The sequence below is a fragment of the Xiphophorus couchianus genome, chromosome 17 (genome assembly GCF_001444195.1).
Source record: "Xiphophorus couchianus chromosome 17, X_couchianus-1.0, whole genome shotgun sequence".
NCBI classification, from domain to species: Eukaryota; Metazoa; Chordata; class Actinopteri; order Cyprinodontiformes; family Poeciliidae; genus Xiphophorus; species Xiphophorus couchianus.
In genome coordinates this window covers 17,840,557-17,867,787 of record NC_040244.1, presented here as the reverse complement: position 1 = coordinate 17,867,787, position 27,231 = coordinate 17,840,557, and the positions used below count along the sequence as shown (strand labels likewise).

The 27,231-nt window shown below is 40.9% G+C and overlaps 1 protein-coding gene and 1 long non-coding RNA gene across 12 annotated transcripts in view; both read right to left on the bottom strand.

The window, feature by feature from the left end:
• Nucleotides 1–27,231, bottom strand: part of LOC114160928 (pleckstrin homology domain-containing family A member 5) — a 153,869-nt gene that overhangs the window by 57,026 nt on the left and 69,612 nt on the right. For 5 of the 9 annotated variants that reach the window (XM_028043868.1, XM_028043869.1, XM_028043872.1 and 2 more), the window contains exons 4-6: nucleotides 18,175–18,258; nucleotides 2,751–2,798; nucleotides 518–686 (exon numbers count right to left, since the gene is read on the bottom strand). In XM_028043868.1, coding sequence (XP_027899669.1) covers nucleotides 518–686; nucleotides 2,751–2,798; nucleotides 18,175–18,258 — 301 coding nt within the window. Of the gene's footprint in view, nucleotides 1–517; nucleotides 687–2,750; nucleotides 2,799–18,174; nucleotides 18,259–26,324; nucleotides 26,438–26,511; nucleotides 26,730–27,231 lie in introns of those variants that run through there. The other 4 variants (XM_028043867.1, XM_028043878.1, XM_028043873.1 and 1 more) reach the window with 3 other exon arrangements.
• Nucleotides 4,942–6,781, bottom strand: LOC114160930 (uncharacterized). 3 transcript variants are annotated; one of them, XR_003598900.1, is made up of 5 exons: nucleotides 6,115–6,781; nucleotides 5,614–5,815; nucleotides 5,356–5,500; nucleotides 5,164–5,224; nucleotides 4,942–5,074 (listed from the first exon to the last, which is right to left on the bottom strand). It is a non-coding gene; the product is annotated as an uncharacterized LOC114160930 (long non-coding RNA). The 3 variants fall into 3 exon arrangements; XR_003598899.1 differs by having other exon boundaries at nucleotides 5,356–5,493; XR_003598898.1 differs by lacking the exons at nucleotides 5,614–5,815; nucleotides 6,115–6,781 and having other exon boundaries at nucleotides 5,356–5,568.

Sequence of the window (27,231 nt, the reverse complement as noted above, 5' to 3'; positions counted from 1 at the left end):
AAGTGTTTGAAGTAAAGTTACAACCCAAAGTAGCTTTTATAGCTAATAAAAAGCCCCAACAGAGACAGATAAATGTGTCACTTCAAAGGAAAAATATTCTACATCTTTCCTGTATGACAGTTTACTCATGCAGGTGACAGGAGCAGATGTGCTTTGACTAAACTGAGATAAAAGGAAATTGTGAATCCCATTTTATTTAACACATCACCATGTACTGAGGGCCTGTTGTACTGTTCAGTTTCTGTTCTATTGTTTTAGTCTTAACAGTAACTCACTCTTAGCAACAGATAAGAGACAAACTCAGAGATGACCCAGTTACCCCCTCTCTTCTACTGTCATCCAGCTTTGTTCATGACAGATATTACAGAAATTGATAACACTGACATTCCAAGAAAATCCAGGGACTATGATCAAAACTATTGGTTTATTTAAGCCAAGATTAGGTTAGAAATGCTAAATTAACTTCTTCTAAGTGCTGCAAATACTGCAGAGTAAATATTGTGTGAAAGGCACTTACCCTCGTAGATGAGGTGGTGGTGACAGTAGTGACAGTGGTAGCTGGGCTGCCAGGGAAGGTGCTGTAATCTGAGCCACCAGTATAGTTAGAGGCCTCACTCATGATGCTCATGGGACGCTCTTTCTTGTCAGTGCTGCTTTCCTGCTCTGCTGAAGCCTTTGGAGCTGGTCTGAAAAGAGGCACAAGACAGAAAGTGTATTTGAACATGTTCTGAAAGAATATTGAAAATATATCCTACATACTGACAATTAGTAGTATTGTGGTTGATAAAGTTATCATTTGTCAAATGTTATGTGAGGAAAGCAAGCATAGAAAAATGCTTCAGATCACAGTTATCCTTGAGTTCAAGGCAAGTTTGAAAATATGTACATGCCACGTCTTTTAAGCAAAGAATGTTGTTCGCTAAGATTCAGATTGAGCTTACAGATCTAAACATGCATTTTTTTTATTTGCTTATAAAACACGGATCTTTGGAACTGTGTGAGATTGAATATACAAAAATAAAGTTGGGCTCAAATGGTGAAAATAAACTCAGATGTTCTAAGGACAAGTTCTGTTTTCTGTTGTGTTCCAATATGTCCATATATAGTCTAATTTTATTATTCAAACAGATTAGACTAAAGACTGACATAAAGCCAGATGGTAGTCCTGCTGTCTATTGAGCATCTCTAGCCATTGATGCAAAATTAATAATAATAATAATAATAATAATAATACTTTATTGATCCCCTGAAGGGGGACTGTTACTGACACATTTCTATCACAACATGAATGACCTTTTTTTTTTTAGAAGTTCTAGCTACACTGATTCTTTAATGGGACTGGACAACATGAACCAGTCTTCCCACATTAGATACTTGGGTAAGCTGTGCCCTGCGACAGACTGGCGACCTGTCCGGGGTGTACCCCGCCTCTCGCCCGGAACGTAGCTGGAGATAGGCACCAGCAACCCTCCCGACCCCATTAGGGACAAGGGTGAACAGAAAATGGATGGATGGATGGATGGATGGTAAGCTGTGGTTGACCAGGACTCTTTGTTTCATTCTCTGATTTCCCATTCTTTAACCATTTAGTGCCGCTTCTTATTGATAAAGATCTAAATACTTTTTTGTTTGTTGCTTTTTTGCTTCCCACCCTTTAGCATCATAGATACAGGATTTATTTGCTATTTAATATAACCTGGTTACCATCAGGTGACACAGAAACAAAATAATCAAGATCAGCTTTACGATTATTTAGAGCTCATAAAGCTAAGGCTGATCGGTGTTTCTGCTGTGTAGTGACTGGTCGCACTACCAAGTTGACAGGAGTGTTGCCAATCTTTAAGTCTTCATTTGCCTGCAAAATAGCCAAGGACTGTTGTAAACCAAATACCCAGCACCTTCACCTCATCACAAAGGGCCCTGCTTCATTCTCTTAATGAAATTCTCACTGCTGGAGCCATTTAAAAGTAAGCTGAGGAAAGTGAAAGACAAGGACGACTGGCGTGAACAAACATGAACAAAGATGTACGTGCCAGAGGGATAAGCTATAAATAGAAATAAAGAAAGCAGAAATCTGAAGTGGAGGACAGAGATGGTGCCTGAATCCAGCTATTATTCTCTGATTGATGACTCAGACATATGCTTCCATTTTTAATTAATTACTTTTCAACACGGTCTGACAAACTACGAAAAATCAATTGCTTTTCGGCCCTAATTGGGTAGAAGGATAATGTTTGAAAAAGACAATACAAGGCGCCTAATGGGATTAAAACAACCAAGTGACAGCTTCGTCTACCAGCTGGAGGTCAACGGAATTTAGGCAGATTGCATCAACAACAAGAGCAAACAGTGGCTTCAATCCGTCTCATTAGTATTATAAATGTTACTTCACTTGATTAGTTCAAATTGATAATATGAATCAGTTTTTTCTTTTCATTGTTCATTATATACAGTATATATTGTATATCTTTATTCATTATTATAAAGATAAAAGTAAGAACATGTTGGACCATTCTTAATACCAAACGTTGATCTATATGTGTGTTCCCAGTCATATTTTCGCAGATGCTCCTGCTCGTCTTCTGATAGGTTCATGTGTGAGCCAAGACAAAAGACTTTAAATGTGCTTAGCATTAAAGATGTTGCCTGCTGCAGGTTGGAGATTATTGGTGAGAGCGAGAAAGAGATAAAGCATCAAGGCTGCTACAAGCTGGAGCTGCAGCAGAACTTTCAGTCAGCTAAAGAATTACCTGATGAATCTTTCAGTGTAATGGTGAACAAACATTCCTATATTCAGACTGGAGGTAGGGTAAGGAGGGAGAGATAAACAAAAATCATATGAATCAGTTGGTGACTACTGGAAACAGACACACACATTACATGAAATATTTAAGTACAAATTGACATTCTTTTGAACAGAGGTCTGCGATGGACTGGCAACCTGTCCAGGGTGACCATGCCTCTCACCCTTTGATTGCTGGAGATGGGCACCTGCACACCTCCTGACCCCACTGGGGACAGGGGTGTAAGAAAATGGATGGATGAACAGAGGTGTTTTTATGTTTTCCTGCAAATGTCCAAATTATTCATTTAAAGTAAAGGTAATCATCTGTTTGCTTTCTCAGACATGACCTGAACTTTCCACCCACCACACTCTGCAGCAGCCGATCTTTTACTTTTCTGCACAATTCATGAGTCTTTGTTTCTCCAAAGTGGACCATCATGTTGCCTGGCTTTTCAGTTGTACACATGAAAGGAAGATCTGTTAATAATAAGACAAAGGCAATACAAAACAAAGGGAAAAAACTGGTTTATCTGGCCTCCAACCCTCTTTGGATTGGGTACAGAAATTACATCCACTACAAAACTGAACACAAATTTATCAACGTATATAATAAATTAGAGATAGACATAGGCTATGTTAACACTGCAGCCTGAAGGGACCCAAATCCATTTTTTTTGCTCTTATGTGATCTGTATCTGTACGACCAGGCTGCATTCCTCTGACCTAAACATCTACAAACATCATTATTCTATCCTGGTACGCACAAGAAGGAAGAAAAACAACAGTCATGGTGGACCATAATGAGCATTAAGTTGTTAAAGTGCTGGCTAACTCATTCTCAGCTCCTCTTTGCTGATCCTCCCATTTGATCCAGTCAAATTCCATTTAACCCGTTACATTCCATCTCTTCCCTGGTTTACCTTGCTGGTTTTTTCCATTGGATTTGTTTTTGCTCTGCTCTGGTTCTCTGTGATCTTTTATTAGTTTTTGTTTATCATTTTCATTAAACTTTTGGCGCCATGCTTTGCTGCTGCCTCTCTGCAACTGGATCCTCTTTAAAACTACACATCATGACACTAACATTACAAGAAAACAATTTATCTGCAGTCATCGGTGGCCATGCTTACCAGTCCACTCATTCATAGCAGGCTCTGCTGTGGGTGAATAGCAGCACAAAGCAACTTGGGAAATAATACAGTTACAAAGAATTTAATTCTACTTTACTGACCTTGGGTCTATGAAGTCCCAAAGCCTTAGTTTGACAGATGTCTGATGTTTTCTCATTTGATTTTATTTTTAGATTGGGGGACGATATGAGGTCTTACATCATCACTTTGGATTATCAGACAAGTTGTATTTAAGTAGTTTCTTGATACGTCAGGTTTGACAGCAAGATCACCCTGGTGAAAAATATACTATGTTAAATTTTAACATACTTGAGTATGCTCAAGTATGCTAAAGCACAATTTAAAGTTTACCAAGTGTACTTCAACATACGTTTTTGGACAACTTAAGTATTTTGCTTTTTATGTAATATAAACGTGCTTGATTAGTATATTTTATATATTAGTAGTGTGATTACAGTATGCTACAATTACACTTTTGGTTTACTATAATTCCTAATGAAGTACAATTTTTAGTTACTTAATGTCTTATTATTCTGCTTTGCCACTTTGTACTTTACATGCTTCATTCACACTACAGTACTGCAAACACATCAGGTTACCAGAAAACAGAAGGATCAATTACAACACACTTTCCAGGTGAAACTAATGACATTGTGCTTTCAATATATTACCATTTTGGTGACGTTTATTTGATGGGGTGTGCATAAAACTGACATAACACTTGTCATTCAACTTTTAAAGCAACTTCTCATTAAAAGTGTCATTATTTACTGAATGAAACTTCATTACACCTGTTAGTTTGTTCCTAACAGGTGTTATGTCATGTTTATGACAGTATCATGTCAGTCTTATTCACACCCCGTCAAATAAAGTGTTACCCACATTTATCAAGAATACATTGCCAATATACTATCAGAGAACTGTACAAATTGTCAATATATTCAAAGTTTACAGATAACATGGTCACAAAATTAGCACAATAAAACAATATTTACACTTTAGAGGAAATATGAAAAACATTTCACCAAGGACAGAGTATTGTTTTAATTCAATGTCACAGTATTCCTGGATTACTGCAGAAAAACTGACATTTCTCCTTTCTAACAGTGAGGATCAACGACAGAACATTCCCATTCACTGGACCACTGCACTTCACAGAAACCTACAAAAAAAGAATAAAACAATTAAACAGAGAAAGTTTTTGTATTTAAAAGAGTACAGAAAAACAGCAAAGAAAAAAGTACGACTTACAATTTGTGGACTCACTATGTATGTGGCATCATTAGAACTGATAATGATTGGGACCGGATGCCTGGAGTGAAAAAACATTTCTGGGTGACTTCTTTGAAGTGGAAAAAATAGTCAGCAATATCATAAAATCAGATGATGTTGGCATTGACTATGAAGCTGTTTTAAGTGTGGACTTAAAGGGAGACAATCTACCTTAAAATCTTTCCATCCATGATCTGAACATGCTGATCCTTGCAGGGTGGTGATTGGGGCTGGTGGTGCCCATCTCCAGCAGTCATCAGATGAGAGGCGGGGTTCACCGTGGACAGGTCACCAGTCCATCACAGAGCCCTGAAAGCTAACAATGAATATAATGTATGAAAGAGAAATGGTAGATTAACAAGAGGAATAAATACTGTCCAATTATTTTTTTTAATCAAATCATGTCTAGTGTCAGTGTCAGTAACACACCAGTTTTTGCTGTTAAAAATGTGGCCAGCTGCTCAGTAAAAAAATGTTTTAAAAAAGCCTTCCACCATGAAGACGATGTGGAGGTTCATCCTCAGAACTGGTTGGTGATCTGGTGAAGCCAGAGCCTCTTCTGAGACAGGAAAGTCTTTAGGTTTTCTAATCGATGATCCCTGGCTTCCTCTTTCATCTTCATTTGCTTAGACTGCAAAAATATGTTGAAGATAAAAACTATAATGAACGAGTTATAACAGCCTTACAATATTAAAGTCTCTTTGGCATCTGAGCTTAATTAAAACCAGGTTAAGTTTATGAAGAAAACTATATTAAAGTCGCAACAAACAGCCTGCATGCAATTATAATATGAAGCTGAATGATTGTTATAATAATAATCATAAAAGCCGCAATAAAGTTAATAAAGTAATTATTTCTGAAACCAACGTAAGTTTGTTTATATCTTTACTGCACTCTTTATAATTAAACAAAGATAATTAGCAAACTTACCACAAGCTAGCAACACGTTAGCAGGCTTTGTCCCTCCGGGCTCCTTTCGTGACCCACATTTAATTTCCATCGGTTCTTGTCCTGTTGTGTTGTCGTTTAACTCGGGCTAGGACGTCACCAGCTTTAATTTACCAAAACTATCAAGGCTCTCTCTACCTTTAAGGCAATATTATGCGAGTAAAAATGGCGAATTTGAACAGCGTGTGTTATCTTCTCTGGCTTCTTGGCTTTTCTTCTTTTTATGGCGCTTTTCAAAAAAACTGAAAATGTGCAATAGCGCCACCATCTGGTCTGGAGTGTGAACTGGCGCTAATGCCTTTCACTAATAGATCTTACATTATACATCTGAAAATGGATTGGGTAAAAACAGCTTCCGTGTTTTAGTTAAAAAACTGAAAACAACAGATCATATTCGGAAAGATGTAGAACTAAAGATACCTGCTACATTTAGTGTTAAGGACAAGTTTTGTTTTTGTTGTAGAACTGCTGTCACTAAACTGTCAATTTTTGATATTTTGGCATGAACACAGTATTTACTTTGTTAAACAACATTACGTCAAGTATAAATTTTATCATTTTTTTATTCTTTGCCATTTTAACAAAAATAGTAAAAGATTATTAAGGCACCTAAAAAGGTATACTTTATTAGCCTATAATATACACTGAGATGTAATTTAAAACATACTGAAATTAATAATTTAAAGTAAGCGTTAAATTAATTTTAACATTTTTTATTTTGAGCATATATTTTAAAATATACACAGATAATCAGAGCTGCATGGCTTATAGATGAAAAAACATTAGAGGTGTGGTGTGTAATCACAGATTTATTCTATTTTGTTTATTGTGTAGGATTTACCTGTATATTTCTTTTACAATATCATCTTCCTGAATTGTATTTATTTTAATTGTTTACTGGTCATCCTTGAGGGGCAGAACATACACTATATTGTCAAAAGTATTCCCTCATCTGCTTGATTCACATCTGTTCCCTATTCCTATTTCTTAATCCATAGGGTTCAATATGATGTTGGTTCACTCACTGTAGCTAGAACAGCTTCTACTCTTCTGGGACGGCTGTCCACAAGCTTTAGGAATGTGTTTATGGGAATTTTTGACCATTTTTCCAAAAGTGTATTTGTGAGGTCACATACTGATGTTGGACGAGAAGGCCTGGCTCTCAGTCTCACTCTAATTCAGGGATCCCCAAAGTTGGTCCTCGAGGACCGGCATCCGCACCTGGATCAAATGATGGCTCGTTAGAGGCCTAAGAAGAGCATTGACTTGCTGTAATGGTTGTCGGTACCACCAGGGAGAGAACTAAAACATGTAGGATGCCGGTCCTCGAGGACCGACTTTGGGGACCCCTGCTAATTCATTCCCAAAGGTGTTCCAGTGGGTTGCGGTCAGGACTCTGTGCAGGTCAGTCAAGTTCATCCACACCAGACTCTGCCTGTATAAAAGGCGCTGATATTTCTGTATTTTATTTTGTAATGTTGGTTTAGAGAGTATCCTAGGAAGTGACGTAAGTCGGAGTTTAGTGCTGCGCTCTGCTCATGGGAGCAATTTAATATACTTCCGGGTCAGTTTGCTGCGTTCTCAGCATGTGAGACCGCATTCATGGTGTAGTCTTGAGAAGTGATGCTCCGAGTGTTAAGTTGATGACGGAAAACTGCTGGCAACCAACACTGAGCATCACCACGAATAAACCAGTTCGCATCTAAGTCAAGTTTGATCTCATGTCCTCCTTCCTGTATCCTGACCGATACACCATCCTGTTTGCTGGAAATAACCTAAGAACCTAACCTAATTAACATTGGTCCTTCGAGCCGGATAGAAGCTATCAGGATGGAGCCAGACAGAGCGTCATTCCCTGATGTGAGACCTAAACGGCAGTCACGCCGACCAAGCCGATTTGATGACTTTGAAGTTGAGTACACACATCATTCCATTAGAGAAATGCCACATTGGGAAATCCCACCGCCTATCCCAAGACATGTGGAACACCAACCTCAGTATAGCACTGCACCACCTCGCTACGGTGATAGTGATGTAACCTGCTCTCCTACTTCTCCTCAGCTGGAGAGAAGTGAACAAGGGAGGAACTTTAGGGATCTCACACCTGAGGTTATCCCCTACAACCTGCTGGAGTCGCCCATCCAACCCTCTCATACAGGATTCAGAGCTTTGCAGGTGGAAAGAGAGAAGCTACTTCAATCACAGGAAGTTCTACAGGAGGGCCTGAGAGAACTTAATGAAGCAAGGAGTGATATCAAAGCACTGATTGAAGTTGCTCACTCACTGAGAAAGGATATGGCTCAGCTGACTGCCTCAAAATACCCCATTTATCAGCCCCCTATGAGCAGCTCAGAAAGGGTGTACACCACTAACACAAGGCCGATTAAAGATGAAGATGAGGAGGAGTGGCCTGATCCACCTCCGTGGCCTGAACCGGGAGAGGAGCTGCACACAGGATTCTCCAAACTAAAGGTTGAAGAACAGTATTCAGATTATGGCTTACAGTACTACCCCCCGCCTAATACAGCATCTTTGCCCCGTAAATCCTTTCTGCCGACACGCATCCCTCAGGAGCACAGAGGAAACGTGTTCCACGCTTCTTCGCAACATGTTGAGCCATCCTCAAAGTGGGCATCAATAAATGCAGGCCTGCTGCAACCAAACCCTGTTCAGGTTGAACCCCATACTTCAGTGACGGGGGCAGCGTGTGAGATGTCGAATTGGCATAATTCAGCCCCACCTCTTTCATCTGAGGCGGTATATAGGGGGCCCAAACCAACAATCCCGAAGTTCATTCATTCAGATCCTACTGAGTTTGCCAGGCTCCGAATGGCCCTGGAGAACCTACTCCCTCGTGACGCAACCGAGCTCTTTAAGTATCAAATACTTGTGGACCATCTTAAGTTTGATGAAGCTCGACTAATAGCTGATGCTTACCTGAATTCACCAAAGCCTTATACTGATACCATGGCTGCCCTCCATGATAAATTTGGACAACCTCATCAGCTTGCTTTAAGGAAAATTGCAAGTGTCCTAGATGGCCCAGAAATAAGGAGAGGTGATATAGTAGCTTTCCAAAGGTTCTCTCTCCAGGTGCAGTCACTAGTTGGTCTGTTGCAAACACTAGGACTTGAGGGAGAAGTGGAACTGAATTGTGGCTCTCACGTTGCCCGTCTGATAAGCAAGCTCCCTCCAGAGCAAAGAGCTGACTTTCGTCGACATCAGTTCAAACAGCCTGGCACCACCTACACCCTTCATGACTTATCTGAATGGCTTCGCCAGGAGTCATGGTGTCAAGGGTTCGATAGCCAATCTGGTGGGAAGGGTAGCAGAGAACGGACCTGCAGAAAAGCGGATGCCCATCCCTTCAAACAGACTGTAACAGTCCTACATAATGCGAAAGGACCCTCAGAACACACTTCCCAGTTACCAAAGGAGAGTCGAGTTGGAGGGAAGTATAAGAGCAAAGCCTATTGTGCTTACTGCGAGAGCACAGAACATTATTTCAGTCAATGTGATGGTGTGGCTAAGCTCTCCAAAGAAGAAATAAAGAATTGGATTCAAGTCAACAAACGATGCTGGCGTTGTGCCCGAAATCATCTAGCGGCTCAATGCACACTGAAGAAACCCTGCAGTCTTTGCCAAGGAAAACACCTGCTGGCTCTTCATGAGGTAAATGTCAGAACTGAAAGATACGACATGGGTGTCTCTGCAAAGGAAGAAAGTTGCCTTACCAATTCAGCGTCAGGTTCCCTCTACTTAGATCGACATGGGGTCGGCCATCGTGTTCTGCTCAAGATTGTACCTGTGGTTCTAAGTTATGGGCAACACACTCTAGATACCTTTGCAATCCTGGATGACGGTTCAGAGCGAACCATGTTGCTCCCGGCTGCTGCAAAAATCCTTGGTCTGGTGGGCATCCCCGAGGATCTTCCTTTACGCACCGTCCGTTACGATATTCAGATGTTACATGGACGTAACATATCTTTCAGTGTCTCTGCAGCTACCAATCCTGGGTTGCAACACAAGATTGAGGGAGCATTTACAGCTGACAGCCTCAACTTAGCTCATCATACATATCCTGTTGATCAGCTGCAGAGGAAGTATAAACACCTGCAAGGGATCCCAGTGCCGGCGTTGAAGCGAGTCGAACCACTGCTCCTTATTGGTTCAGACCAGCCGCACCTGATAACCCCCATAGAACCGGTTCGGCTTGGCCCACCTGGCAGTCCAGCAGCTGTCCATACTCGGCTGGGGTGGACCCTTCAGGGACCAAGTCTTCTGATGGGGCGGCCAACCCAGCCTGCCCTAAGCTTATACACGTCCTCCCAATCGGATGAGTTATTTAAGCATGTAGAGCGGCTCTGGCAGATGGATGCAGTGCCTTACACATCTGAAAAGGAAGTGACCCGGTCAAAGCAGGATCTTCAAGCTGTGGCTCTACTCGAAGCTAAAACGATTCGCATAATGGTGGATGGCGTGCTGAGGTATGCCACACCTCTCCTCCGTCATGCACAGATGCCACAACTGAATGCACCAAAGGAATCTGTCATGGCCATGCTTCGAAGCACAGAGAAACGCCTACTAAAGGATTCCCACCAGGCTGATGCTTACAGAGCAGAAATACAGAAGCTGATTCATTCTGGGGCTGTAAAAGAAGTAACACAAAACACCTCATCAAAGGGGAGCTGGTACATTCCCCATCATCTCGTCAGTCATAATGAGAAGAATCGCCTAGTTTTCAACTGCTCTCATAAATACCTTGGACAGTCCCTGAATCAGTTTCTACTGCCTGGTCCCACACTTGGAGCCCCTTTACTGGGAGTCCTAATTAGGTTCCGTGAATATCCCATAGCTGTGAGTGGCGATATCAAGGGGATGTTCCATCAAGTACTTCTCCTCCCAGAGGATCGCCCCCTGTTGAAGTTCCTTTGGCGGGATTTGAAGGTGGATGAACCTCCTAAAATCTTTGAGTGGCAGGTCCTGCCCTTTGGGACAACCTCAAGCCCCTGCTGTGCAACATTCGCTCTACAGCGTCATGTGACAGAACACACCCAGCCCGATGACTACCTAAGATTCTCCATTGAGAAGTGTTTCTACGTAGACAACTGTCTACAAAGTGTTAGTTCACCTGAAGAAGCCAAAATCCTTGTAGACCGACTGAGAGAACTGCTGAAATCAGCGGGCTTTGAGTTACGTCAGTGGGCTTGCAACGACCCCAGTGTTGTGAGTCATTTGCCCCCTGAAGCGAGATCTCAAAGCCTGGATCTGTGGTTAGCAGAAGACAAATCCAACTCTTCAGAGACGACACTTGGGCTCAGTTGGGACTGGAATACAGACTCTTTGGGCTATAAGTACAGACCTGTGACCTATGACATGCCAACCCTTCGAAACATCTATAGAGTTCTAGCGACACAGTATGACCCTTTAGGCTACCTGTTACCTTTCACTACTCGGGCCAAGCTCCTCCTTAGGCAGTTGTGGGATAAGAAGCATGGTTGGGATGACTCAAACCTTCCATCCACACTCCTTCAAGCTTGGAATGACTGGGAGGCAGAGCTTAAGTTTCTACCTCAGCTTACCTTCCCACGCGCTTATGCTCCTACCCAAACCAACTTAGAAGAGGACATCCGTGAAGTGCACATCTTCGCAGATGCATCTGAGAAAGCCTATGGAGCTGTAGCTTATATGAGGACTGAAGAGTGCGGCGGTCAGGTTCATCTCACCTTCATCCTAGCTCGTTCCCGTGTAGCTCCCAAACGGACCCTCTCTATCCCTCGCCTAGAGCTCTGTGGAGCCTTGGTGGCAGCACAGTTGGGCAGTATCCTGAGGAAAGAACTCACCTCGACTATCAGAAGGATAATTCTGTGGTCAGACTCGACAACTGTCCTCGACTGGTTGAGCTCGCAGTCCTGTCGCTATAAAATCTTTGTAGGAGCCAGGATAGCTGAGATACAGGAGTTGACAGAAAACTGTACCTGGCGGGTTAGGGTTTTGTGTAGACTCCGAAAGTAATCCAGCGGATGACCTAACAAGGGGAAAGGCTCTGGCAGAACTCAAAGTGCCAAACAGATGGTCAGATGGACCCCCCTTTCTGCTCCACAGTCCCGACACATGGCCAGAAAAGCCTAACTCTGAGCCCTTCTGTGAGGAATCAGAGCTCCGAAAGGCTGTCTTCTGTGGAACAGTAACCACCTCCGCACCTATCTGTCGGGATGAAATGGAGTACAAGACATGGCAGGAGCTCTTGGATGCTTCTGTTAAGGAACTTCAAGGACAAACGCTCTCAACTTCACCTCGTGCTGAGGAATATCAGGCTGCAGAACAGGCTCTCCTTAGGCGAGCTCAACAGGAGTCATTTCCAGAGGAATGTCGTTTACTTGCCGAAGCAAAATCTGTTTCATCCAGAAGTCGCTTACTCACCTTGGCACCTGAACTGGATACCTCAGCAGGCCTTATCAGAGTAGGAGGTCGATTACGACGTCTAGGAGGTCTTGACGGATCGACACTGCATCCTATTGTCCTGGATCCTACTCACCCCTTCACACGTCTTCTCATCCAGAAATACGACATTGATCTCCATCATCCAGGCCCTGAACGGGTTTTTGCAGAGTTACGGAGATCTTACTGGATACTGCGTGGAAGAGAAGCAATACGCAAATACCAGCGCACCTGTCCTGAGTGCCAGCGTTGGAGGGCGCAACCCTCAATTCCGAGGATGGCTGACCTTCCTGCCGCTCGGCTTAGGTTGTACAAGCCCGCCTTTTACTCCACTGGTGTTGACTGCTTTGGGCCCATGATTGTGAAAATAGGAAGACGGCAGGAGAAACGCTGGGGTATCATTTACAAGTGTCTGACAACGAGGGCAGTGCACTTGGATCTCCTAAGTAGCCTGGATGCAGATGCTTTCCTTATGGCCCTGAGACGATTTATCGCCCGAAGGGGAAAGCCTGCAGAGCTATGGTCTGATTGTGGGACCAATTTTAAGGGAGGAGATCGGGAACTCAGAGAAGCCTTTGCCAACATGTCAGAGACGCTGCAGGGGCAGCTAGCCTCCCAGAAGATTAAATTTCAGTTTAATCCCCCAGCAGCTCCACATTTTGGCGGAGTGTGGGAGCGAGAGGTTCGTTCAGTGAAGGCAGCTCTCCGAAGCTGTGTGGGTTCCCAACCTCTACAGGAGGAGGTACTTCTTACAGTTCTTCTGGAGGTGGAATCGATACTGAACTCAAAGCCTTTGGGATATGTATCATCTGACGTGGCAGACGCGGACCCTGTGACTCCAAATAGTCTCCTCATGGGGCGGCCTGATGGATCCCTACCCCAGGTGGTCTACCCAGAGATAGAAAACCTCAGTCGAAGACGTTGGCGGCACTCACAGATTCTTGCTGATCACTTCTGGGCAAGATTCATCAGAGAATACCTTCCTGGCTTACAGACAAGACACAAATGGCAATCAAACCCTCCGGCACTTCTGCAGAAAGCAATCGTTATGATTGTGGATCCCCAGCTGCCCCGCGCCTTATGGCCAATAGGTCATGTGATCAAGATTCACCGCAGTGATGATGGACTTATCAGATCAGCGGATGTGAAAGTTGGTGAACATGTCTACACTAGACCAGTTGCTCGGTTGGTTGTTTTACCAGCTGTGCCAGCTGAAGGAAAGGACACTGAGGAGAACAGCCAGAAGCCCCCCAAGACTTGATAAAGCCTTTTATGTTTAGCAAATGTGTAACCACATTTGGGGGCGGCTGTATAAAAGGCGCTGATATTTCTGTATTTTATTTTGTAATGTTGGTTTAGAGAGTATCCTAGGAAGTGACGTAAGTCGGAGTTTAGTGCTGCGCTCTGCTCATGGGAGCAATTTAATATACTTCCGGGTCAGTTTGCTGCGTTCTCAGCATGTGAGACCGCATTCATGGTGTAGTCTTGAGAAGTGATGCTCCGAGTGTTAAGTTGATGACGGAAAACTGCTGGCAACACTGAGCATCACCACGAATAAACCAGTTCGCATCTAAGTCAAGTTTGATCTCATGTCCTCCTTCCTGTATCCTGACCGATACACCATCCTGTTTGCTGGAAATAACCTAAGAACCTAACCTAATTAACACTGCCATCCATGTCTTTATGAACCTTGCTTTATGCTCTGGTACACAACTCATGCTCAGCCCAGCTCCAAACTGTTCCCACAAAGTTAGCATCCTGGAATTATCCAAAATGTCTTGGTATGCTAAAGCATTCAGAGTTCTTTTCACTGGAACTAAAGGGCCAAGCCCAGCTTCTGAAAACCAACCCCCTCCACCAAACTTTACACTTGGCACAATGCACTCAGACATGTACTATTCTCTTAGCAACCACTAAACCCAAACGTGTTCATCAGTGTTTTATCTTTTAACCCACTTATACAAACAGCAACCATCACAAAACGTTCTCTCACTGAAAACACAGCAGAAACTTTTAATCAAATCTACTCTGCTTCCTCACCCTTAAGCTGTAATGACATAGATAAGTTGGTAAATGATTTTCAGTCTAAAGTCTCAGATATTATTGATTCCATTGCCCCAATTAAAATGAAGGTTGTGTCTGCTAGGAAGAAATCTCCATGGAGAAATACACAAACAGTTAGATCTGCAAGACAACTCTGCCGCAGGGCAGAATGAAAATGGTGTAAAACTCAACTTCACGTTCATTGTGACATCTATAAAGAAAGACTACGTAACTATCATTTAACACTAAAACATGCAAGAGAGGCTTTCTTTGCAGATGTCATAAACAAAAACATTAACAATGCTCGAGCTTTATTTGCAACAGTTGACAGAATCACAAATCTTCCTGTGACGTTACCACCTGAATTCCAATGTATTGCTGCCTGCAACCAGTTCTCCAGCTTCTTTTCAGAGAAAATTCAAAAAATCAGAGGATTAATCTGCACATCCACTATAAAGTCAGTACCAATGCTGTGCCCAAACAAAACAAATACAGGAAAAATGACCCAATTCCAACTACTTAATTATAAAACCCTACAGCTTCAGTTATTATAACTAAAACCCAGCGATCAGGCCCAAAACCTGGGAGTAGTGATGGACTCTGACCTGAACCTCCAGAGCCACATAAAGACAGTCACAAAGTCGGCCTTCTATCACCTGAAGAACATTTCCAGGATTAAAGGACTAATGTCTCAGCCAGATCTAGAGAAACTCATCCATGCCTTCATCTTCAGTCGTATTGATTATTGCAACGGCGTCTTCACAGGTCTGTCCAACAAATCAATCAAACAGCTGCAGCTGATCCAGAATGCTGCTGCTCGCGTTCTGACTAAAACCAGGAAGATAGAGCACATAACACCAGTTTTAAAGTCCCTCCACTGGCTCCCTGTAGCTCAAAGAATAGACTTTAAAATACTGTTGTTAGTTTATAAATCACTGAACAGCTTAGCACCACAATACATTAAAGATCTGCTGTTGTTGTATCAACCTTCCAGACCTCTCAGGTCTTCTGGTCTGCTCTGCATCCTCAGAACCAGAACCAAATGAGGAGAAGCAGCTTTCAGCATCTATGCACCACAAATTTGGAACGAACTTCCAGAAAACTGTAAAACAGATGAAACACTGACTTCTTTTAAATCTCAACTAAAAACCCACCTGTTTAGGATTGTATTTGAAACGTAATCAATTACAAATTTAATGATGGAACTTGACTTAATGTCATGTTTTGATTGTTGATTCTATGTTGAAATTGCACAAAAATCCGTGAGGGACGACGGAGTCCCAGAGCGAAATTCCGTGAAAGAGGTGTACGGAGTCTTGTGCCAGAAGTCTATTAAAATGCTGTCTACATTGTTTTAAACTGTGTGATTGTGAGCGTGAGTGGGAATAAAAATAGCAATAGGTATTTTGTTCCATGTAACACAGTAGGAGTGTAACAGGTAAACCTTTTATGGATGCGAACTCGACTAAAAACCCACCTGTTTAGGATTGTATTTGAAACGTAATCAATTACAAATTTATTGATGGAACTTGACTTAATGCTTTGTTTTGATTGTTGATTCTATGTTGCATTGTGTTTCTGTGTTTGATATGATGTTAAGCACTTTGAAATGCCTTGCTGCTGAAATGTGCTATACAAATAAGATTTAGTTGATTTGATTTTAGTGATTGACTGCAGAAAGTTGACGACCTCTTCACACTATGCGCTTCAGAATTCGATGACCCCGCTCCGTCGTTTACATGGCTGAGTTGCTATCGTTCCCAAATACTTCCATCTTTCTATAATACAGCTGACAGTTGACTGTGGAATATTTAGGAGTGAGGAAATTTCACGACAGGTGGCATCCTATCACAGTTCCACGCTGGAATTCACTGCGCTCCTGAGAGCGACCCGTTCTTTCACAAATGTTTGTAAAACAGTCGGCATGCCAAGGTGCTTAATTTTATACACCTGTGGCCATGGAAGTGATTGGGACTCCTGATTCTGATCATTTGATGGGTGAGCAAATACTTTTGGCAATATATAGTGTAGATTTTCTTTGAACCTATATCTACACTAGATACAGGTTCAATAACTGAAAGGATACCATTCAGCAGTGAGTCATTTTACTGATGATGAAATTAAGCATATTAAAGATGCAGCAAACAACTTAAAAAGAGAACCACAGTTACAATTGGACAGACCAAAAAACCAGCAAAATCAAAGATATGACCTAATATTTAGCTGGAGCAATAACTTGGGATTTTTTTATGCAACACAAGTAAAGTGTAAGAATTGGAGTAGCGTAGTTGAGGATTGTTTTGTAGGGGTGTGCTGATTTATCAACCTGCCAACGTATCGATGCTGATTTCCTTAATTTTGGGAGAACGGTGATCGGCCGATACTTACATGTGAAACTGATCTTATCTCTCTAAGCAAAGGCCTAAAAATCACCCACTGTCCCCTTCTGCTCTGCTGTGGAAAGGTTTGACTAATAGACCGGCCCACTGGGTCATATCTGCACATTTGCAGTTATCAATAGTCACATCACTGTTGCCAACTCAGTGACTTTCTTGCTATATTTAACAACATTTCAAACAAAAATAATTGGTATCGGCCAAAATCGGAATCAGAATGTCAGGATTTTTAAAGATCGGTAATTGCCGATCAGATAGAAAACCGTAATCTGAGTTTTTATTGAATTTTCTCCTTCTTTGGCACATTCTGGCAATCTCTAAAGTCATTTCTTGTCACTGCTATACAGATGATGTTTAGTCATACACCTCTTTTCACCCAAATTAAATGTTTAAACTTCATAGTTTAAGGAACTTAGCCTGTTAATGAATGGTAGACGTTGTTCTTCAATCAAATGAAGACAAAACTGATGGAAATAATTATATTTGCACCACCAAAAATGTCTTTGATATAGGAGAATTGTGTCATTCGGGTTTGGCAGAATGCTGGAATAGCTCTGTATTTTCATTCAGAATTTATTCTTTTTCAGACTTTCATTCCAGCGTGATTGTCTTAAAAAATTGCTTTTTTTTAAGAATCAATCTGTCTTGTTTTGGATACTGTATAGTTGGACTGATTTTTCTTTTACACGCTCTGACCATCCTCTATGCTTTCTCTAAAGTTTTCAAAGCTCACATTATGCTAACTTGTATTAGCTACTTTTGGCCAGTTTTTGGCAAAACATAACAGGTGATGTTGTGATAAGAATTCAGAGTAAATCTTACAAAATCATATAGGCTTAAAGTCAAAAGCATTTGTATTAATTAAAAATTAAATTAACAAAAAATGCCCATCTTTACAGAAACGTCTGCAAACAATTCTGTAACTAAGAATAACAATAACTGGAACAGAGTTAAGCATGGTTTTATGATTGTCCACAGGAAAAAAGAAGTTAAGCCCAAATAAAACACACAGTGCATTTTTGCTGCACAGCTTCATTCCACACATCCAACAGTTATATACAAAATAAATCAGTTCATTAGTTTGTGTTGGACATTTCAGTCCAGAGCAGAACAGAGGGGCACACAACACTATCTGGGTGTGTCATGGTGCAAAGAGACTTACTGTTCATTTACAACAAAGATGCAGTTGTCTTGTGATGGGATGCCTGACACTGGGTGCTTGCAGGTCACTTTTCTTTCATTGTGGCTGTTAAAAAAACAGAGAAATACAAAATTTGAATGTTAGGACATGTTAGGTTAATGACAAAAAAGTTGCAATCTTTCTACAGAACTGGAAGTTAAAACTGAAATCAGAACTAGTTCTGCAACATAAAAGTAGCTTAGCTTCCTATTGACATCGTAAAGCATAATACTGCAAACCTTATCATCAACGAGCACACCCATACACACCTGGAGCCATGTGTGACTCTGAATTTAAGCATTATGTTCCTGTTACAATGTTACAGCAGATATCCCGCATCCACAGCTTCCAAAAACCCAGAATATTTAAGTGTCCCAGTCTGAAGAAGCCTGCCTCTGAGAATTCCTCAGCAGCCTGTGCAGGTTAGTGAGGACAACATCACAACATCCTCCAGCTCTGTCTGCCAATCTGAAAAACTTCCTGTCCTCCTTTCCCTTTGCTTTTGTCTGGTCTGTTTCAGTCCTGTTCTTGGCTTGTCTCGGTTTTGACTGTGACTGGTGTGGGAGGCAGTGTTTTGTTTTCTTCATGTTTTTCTGTTCTACTTCTATTGGTCAGATGCTGCATCATGAGAAAACTGCTGAGTCTCTCATTCTTTTCACAAACACATGAGGCTTCTTATCAACTCTAGAAAGTTCATAGGCAATGATACAAACAACAGAAAGTTTGACCTGAATGATGCTGGGCCCCTTAGTCTGCAATAGTGATTTTTTATGTTTAAACACTGGGGAACATTGTTGTCCTTGCTTCATGGTTTTTAAAATTTCTCTCCCCTGAACTCGTAATGTGCTTTATTCCAAAAATTAAAAAAATATATGTGCTCTGGAATTTGAAAACATCCATTGTGTTGGACTTCAAAAATATAGAAATTTTGCTCTCCTGATACTGTATTCTAACTTTGGAATTATTCTTATTCTTGTCAATAGCTAAAACTTCACCACAGATGCCAAATTTTATTTAACTAAAAGTTTACAAATAGCCAAGTAAATTAGCGATTTAGAATTTATCCAGAAAATATATTTTAGGTGTCTCTATCCACAGCGGAACATGTCCTGTGTCCACATGGACTGAAAGGCCCCTCAGCAAGGAAGAAGCCATTACTCCAAAAGAAAAAGCCAGACTGCAGTTTGCAAATGTCATGGATAAAGACCTTCATTTATGGAGACATGTCCTCTGCTCTAATAAAACTAAAGTGGAATTGTTTGACCACAATAACAATTATTACATTTGGAGGAAAAACTGGGACAGTTGTACCATGCTAACTTAAGGTATGCCAGTGGCAGCATCATGTCGTGGGGCTTTTTGGCTGCAGGAGGAGCATTTATAAAACAGATGGCATTATGACAAAAGAACATTAAGTGGACATATTGAAGCAACATCTAAAAACATCAGCCAGGATGTAAAGACTTAGGCACAGATTTACTCTTCCAAATGCACATTAATCCAAAGAGTAAAGCCAGACTAGTTATAAAGTGGCTCAAGGACAACAAAGTCAATGTTTTGGTGTGGCCATCAAAAAACCCTGACCTGAATCCTGTGGAGAAGTTGCAGGTAGACCTGACATGACTCAGGTCCACCAGTGCTGCCAGGAGGAAACAACTGTGAGAAACTTGTGGAAGGAAACCTGAAAGGTTTTACCCAGTCACACAGTTTAAAAGACAGTCATCACTGATGCTGACCAAGATGAATGTAAACTTCTGAATTCAAAGAAAGTTACAAAGAAAAAATAAAAAGATTTTTTAGTTTTGTGGCATTTAGACCAGATCTGCTAATGGAAAATGAATCTGGTCGGATGGACCAGGCCGGGACCGGACCGGTTAGAGGTGATGTAGAACTTTAGTACCTACATCATCATTTAAACACAAAAGTGTTGCTGCTCAACATATCCAGTCCTTTAAGGTCATAGAGTACTTATCATCTGATGCCTGCTTCCAGTCGTCAGATGGAAGCAGACATCTATGTACAAAAGACTGTTAATTATTTGTTTTCAGCCCTCTAGTTTAGGTTTTCTTCATCAAAGTATTTTAGATGCAGTATTTTATTTCAGCCACTGGGTGGCTTCATGTTCATATTTGTTACAACTTGTTTATGGATCTGAGTAGAGTGATGCGGTTCTCAAGGCTGACTTCGTTCATAACCTCTTTCTATTGTGTGCGTCCATTGAATGTAAGTAATACTGTTGTTGATTTAGTTCGGTTTCGTAAATATCTAAGAGCTGTAGTTGTGCTTTGTCCCGTTGAATATTATGGTCGTTTGGTGTATTTTACTTGTATTGTTGAGAGCTAAAAGTTAGCCATTTAGCATTAAGCTATTAAGCTCGGTTAATTAGTTGCAGCTGTTATTTGTGTTACCATTTCCAATTGAAATGCCTTATTTCTCTTGTATGTTTTATCGTGTGACACTATTATTTGCAGGGTTTATTATTACTATTTATGTATAATTATTATTTACATTCTCATAGTCAGACATTAACACATTTATTCATTTGTGGAAATTAGGTTTATTTGTGAAAGGGTTTACAGACAAATTCTCATAATTTGTATTTGTTTATCTTTATAGGAAACCACACACACACACACACACACACACACACACACACACACACACGCACACACACACACACACACATATGCCCTTACATGTATGGCTAAACCTCCAGAGCTAATTAAAAACAAGTAAAGCTCAATTCTGGACTCTGACATTCTCTTCTTTCACTAACTCACCTGAACATGTACAGTATATCAGCTGTTCTAACCCGACACCCTGGAGTGATTGTTTATTCACAACTGAACCAGCTTCAGTCTTCATTACAATCTGCTTTAAACTAGTTCCTGGGACATGCCAACTTCATGATACCATTGGCCTCCATAGTCTACAAACCTCAATCCAAGAGATCACATTCATCAGAACTGATCATGGATGTTCAGTCAATAAATCTGCAAGATGTGTGTAATGTTATCATGAAAAGAATAAGGAAAGAAATCTCTCAGGAATGTTTCTAATTACATGAAGAATAAAGGCAGTTCTGAACACTGAAGTAGGTACTAGAAAAATATACCTAATGAAGTGGCCAGTGAGTATATTTTGTGTGGCTTAATTTCTCTTACTTATCCATCTAGTGAATTTAAAGTTTAAGCTTTTAGAGTCCTCTATTCGATGTGAATGAACTGTGTTCAAAGTTCTACTCTGATACGAACAAACCTGACTGAAATATTGCAGTAACAACCCTGAACCTCACACAGTCCTTCACATTCAACTAAGTCAAGAACATGACCTCAACAAAGAAATGAGTGAAAGACAGAACATGTTTAGTTTTCCACTCTCAAGAACAGACAGTGAAATTTGATGCAATATTTAAAATGCCACAAATAAAGAAGTCTGTGTAAAAATAGAATTTTAAACTCATGTTTCTTCTCCAGCAGGAGCATGAAACAGCAGAGTTTTTCCTCTTTCCCAGCATGCCACACATACTTCAAGGCTGCAAATTGAGGACATGAGCAACAGAGTTTGTTGTTGTTACAGTTTTGATGTGACACTTACACACATAGAAGGACACACCTTGGTTACTAATCCACACATACACACATTTATATGACTGCACAATCTTTAATGAGTATCGCATTTGTTTTCATGTGTGAGAAATGTCAGCTAATATTTAATGTCAGAAGCTAACACTGTATTTTGCTTTAAATGCCACTTAAAAGATGCCCAGTGTGTAAAACAGGGGAGCAGACATGTGTGTGCTCTGCCCTCTTCCCTGTGAAGCTCCTGCCATTCAGCTCCATTCTCCATCTATCCAGACTGATAACTTTTCAGAAAGGCCACAGAACAGACTATTCTTTTCCTTCCTCTGAATTTTCTTCTCATATAGTTTCATTCTTTATTCTTCCCCTCAACTGATCTTTTTCTTTACAATCTCTCAGCTATAGTTTCAGTTCGGTCTCTCCCCGTCTTTCAGCCACTAAAATCTTCCACCCTCAAGCATAGAGCCATAGTGACCATAGTGGCTCTGTGCTTAGTCTGCTCTATGCAGTAATGTCTGCTCTGTCTCGTAACACAGCTGGCTAATTTTTGTTTTAATTAATCTGTTCTGAGGAAGGGAAAGAAAAACCCTACAAAAAAATGAAATGCAGTCTCCTCCTTATGAAGTCCCATATGCTAAATGTATTGCTAGAAATTTTATAAACTTGTTTTAAACAGGTCATGTTTGTCCCTGTGATTGAAACTATTTCAGAAAATAGTAAGGCTTTTATTAAACACATTACTGAAGTTCAGCTTTATACAGAAACATTGATGAATCTGTTAGATTTGGAACCTGTTGAGGATCCAAATGTAAATGGGCAAATGCATGATGGAGATAGAGTCAGTGTTGTATAGTAACGAAGTAAAAATACTTCACTACTTTACTTAAGTATATTTTGGAGTACTTCATACTTTCCTGGAGTATGAACATTTTTGATGACTTTCACTTTTACTTCACTATATTTCCGAACTTAATTGCGTACTTTTACTCCGATACATTTTCAATGTGTGGTTTAGTTACTCGTTACAAAAAAGCAAGAGAGAGAGAGAGAGAGAGAGAAACGCAAGTGTTTTGACCCCACCTACTGATTAGCAAGTAGCAAGTAGGCTACTGAACAAAGTCCGTAGCCTACTTGCCTGGGCTTGTTCATCACCTCCAATAGGATACACCTGTTTCGCTTCTCCCATTAAACACAAAGCAAGTCTCGCAATCAGCAGCAGCCACATGGAGGAGGAGACGGAGACCACAACGACTGCAACTACGTCGGACACGGCTCCAGGGGAACCACCAGCTGGTGATGAGAGCCCATGGCCTTATTTAAACACAATACACTCTTTCGTGGGTGTTAAAGATTCGTCGTACCGCATGCAGTGTATGTTATTCCTGCCCGAAGATGTGGAAATTCTATCTTACAAAAACTCCACTTGAAGAAACACATCGAGGTAACGTCTTATGAAATGGTTATAATCCTCCTGTTTCAGTAACTATAGCTTGGTCACTAGACACTACTGTATTGTGAAATCTTGACCATAAATGAGCTTTGTTTGGCATTGTTTCAGTTCCACACGTGGTGTATTTAGCTTAGGCCTAATGTTGACTGTAGCAGGCTACCTAGACTCCTCTGTTCAAGGGGGACAGAAGCCATAGCGATAGCAATTTAGACTAAATTTAACGAATATAGGAAAGGCATGCAAGTTCAAAACCAGGTTTACAGATGCCAATAAGCTGCATTTCCCTCCCAATTCTTTTTTTCTTTTGCATAATGACCAGTTGTGTGCACCACCTACTGACTGTAGCATTGACTGATTCACTGGTTTGTGAAGTAGAGTAATCGTAACAGCTCTTTTTCTTCATGTTGGCCGCATTTTCTGTACTATTTATTTTTCTCATTTTCAGCACTGACCTTACTTGAAGGGAAAACTTGAGGCTTACAAAAACTTTGTATTTTCTGTCCTGGAGGGTTTACTAAGAAGCTGGTTCAGTTGTAAAGCAGGTTAAGTTAACCTTGTGCTATAGGTAAAGCACCTAATTTTCTTAACTAAATGATGCCTGCAGGTATATCTATTAGCAGGTTTAATTTTGCCTGCACTTGGTTGTGTACATTATTTTAAGTGTATTTGACAAGTTTACCAAAATATAAAAAAATGTCATTCAAACTGCATTTGCCTTGTTTTACTTTTTACTTATACTTTTCATTACATTACTTGAGTACATCCATTTTTACAGTAATTTCCATACTTAAGTACAAGAAGTTTCAGATACTTTAAGACTTTAACTCAAGTAACATTTCAGTCAGTGACTTCGACTTTTACCAAAGTCATATTTTGGAGAGGTACTTGTACTTTTACTTGACTCTGAGATTTCAGTACTTTATACAACACTGGATAGAGTTACATGAAGGACTTACAGAACACAAGAACCAGGGCAGGAGCAACAGCAGCATCCAGCTACTTATTACAGACGTGATCTATAATAAGAACACTATCTGAGTTCGATCAATACAATGCAGAACTGCTGGAGGAGACCATAAACTGAGGGAAGGATGAACAATGGACTCAGGAGAAACTGAAAGGAAACACAGAGGATCCAAACCAAAGCTAAGGACTAATACCAACACAAGAGCCCAAACCCAAATGCACAGAACAAAATACAAAAAGAAACTCAAGACAAAGACATGAACTAATAGATAGCAGCAACACTAAAATGATCCCCACCTATTCATACATTTTTTTGGAACATGACTCCAAATCATTGGTGGAAAATTAAAATATCCCATAATTTGGTTTGTAGAATATTTGAAAGAAAATGTAGTTCAGAAAACTACCTATTAGAGCAACGCTACCTGACACATTCTTTGCTGCTGTTTGCAAAGCAGCCAATCCGGGAATGCCATTAATTTAGTTTGATGCTGGTTGAGACAAGGAAGATGTTAGCTTCTGTAGTTAATGCCAAGACAATATCCACTGGTCAGAGCCTGGTGAGTGGGGAGTCCATAAAGACCCATATCGTATGATTTACGTAATCTTTAACTCAATTATTTTTAATGGGTATTAAGGCGCATTTGGTGTTTTAACTATTAGAATAGAAATGTATCAACAGATTTAGATGGAGTCTCAGGTATCTGCGTTCTAGTTCCCTAATTTCCAGAGCTCCAATGTAAATACCATCACAAGACAGAACTTCAGCACAGGCAGCTGAGGGTCATGACAGGCTTTGATTCTACTTCCTGATGACCCTGTTGGAACAGCTGGGAAAGAGTGAGGCACATCCTATACTGGATGCTCATGTTCAGCACTGTTCCTAGGTTTGTACTGTGTGCACAGATGAGCAATGACATAAAGAGGCCACACAAGCAGTCTGCTTTTCCCTGCATCACTAAACTGAGCTGTGCACTAAATGAAACTGTCCTCAGAGCCGGGCAGTTAGTGCAGTCAAACAGAGGCAGAGAGACCTTCCCCTTCAGTGGACTCTATTGCAGACCACCTACCTGCCATCTGACTATCTTGAGCCCCCTTGCCACCTCCCATCACACCAATCCTCTGCATGTCTTTCTTCACTACATTTAGGAACCTTCTCTTCGGTCTTCCTGTGCACCAGATGCCTGGCAACACCAGATTTCACATCTTTTTCCCTACATGCCTTCTGTTCCATTTCTGTATGTCCAAACCTTGCGAGCCTTGCTTTTCTGTTTGCTCTAACTGAGCTGTCCTCTGTTATAAAGGTGCAGTGAATAAATCTCACTGAGCATTTGTGGGATGTGCAAGGCAAACAGGTCCAATCCATGTTGCTCTCTGCAGGACTTAAAGGATTGGATGCTAACGTCTTAGAGCTACATCCTATAACACACACTACATGAGTGTTTCGCCCATTAGTATGTTGACCACCTGCCCAGTCATAATATTATGCCTAATAGTATGTCTGTATATAGCTGAATAAGATGACATTTTACCACTATTTAATCCAAATGGAACTGTTGCTGGTTTTGGGGATGCAGTGATCAAGCTTCTTCTTGGCTAATATTTTTCTTAGTTTTCTTTCAGGTCTAATCTGCTGACTCAGATATTTACTCGTTCTTTTTTCTAATGATTCTGAGATGTAAAGCAAAAAATCTAAACTATGTTCAGCAAATGCAGGCTTTCTGTCAGAAGTAGCAGCTTTGAATAAAATGAACATTTCAAACAAAATACTAAATATCGATGTCCCTTTACTCACATGAAAAATAAACATAATAGCATTGTAATTTTAATTTTTGCATATAGAAATTTATTATATAAACAATTTTCAATGTTCTGTGAAAACGGCTTAGAGCATTAATCTCAGAGGAAAATAAAACTAGTATCATTTGCTCCAGCTGATGAGGGAAATCTGGTTCTGCTTTATGATGAACAACTGGCTCTAAGTAAAGATTCTGTCCACACACTGGAAACCAGGCACAGCAAGAGCAGCAGAGGTCATTTTTTAACGTGCATTTAGGAAATGACACCTTTAAATGAGCCAGATGAAAGCGAACACAAACAGCTCTGAGTTACGCTGGAGCAGCTCTTTGATTCACCTTGTTTTTTCCTGACTGAAAGCCGAGGCAGCAGCTCGGCTCCTTCCTTCCTCATATTCTACTATGCCAGCGATGGAGCTCTCAGCATATGCCACCATGAGAGAATTCACAGTGTCAGTGTTTGCCCAGACTCACAGCCAAAAACACACAATGCCAATAAAGTCCACAGCTGGTTGACTTGACTCACCACAGGAGTAGTGTATATGGTTAAGGAGGCAGGCAGGCAAGCAGGAGGACGGCTGTCTCTGTCCACTGGCTTTGCTCAGACATCAACGCTTCTTGTGTGAGTGCTGCTTAACAGCCTTCCCTCCCTCGTTTTGCCTCTCCTGGGCTGCCTGCGCCGCTTCTGTTCCACTACTATCAGACAGACGTGTCAACGTAGAGCCGGGACACGGGAGAAAAAAATACCCAACAAGGATGTGAAAGCAGCCAACTGAAGAAAATAGAACGGATAACATTTCCTAAGCTTTATTCATGCACTGACCACAGTGGGGCAGCACTGTCTCTAAATGGAAACCATGTACTAAGACATACTAGATTATCTACAAGATCTATAGAAACTCAACCATACATTTATTTTTAATTGCATTGCAACAGTGTCTTCACTGATCTGCCTAAAATCATTCCTCCAGCTGCAGCTGATCCAGAAAGCTGCTGGAGTTCTGACTAAAACCAGGAAGATAGAGAACATCACCCAGTTCTACAGTCCTTCACTGAGAGAAGAGACTTTAAAATACGGTTAGTTTATAAATCAGTGAATGGCTTTTCACCACAATACATTAAAGATCTGCTGTTGGAAGGTATCAACCTTCCAGACCTCTCAGGTTCTGCATCCAGAACCAGAACCAAACATGGAGAAGCAGGATTCAGTTTTCATATTCCTCTGATCAGGAACAAACTTCAAGTA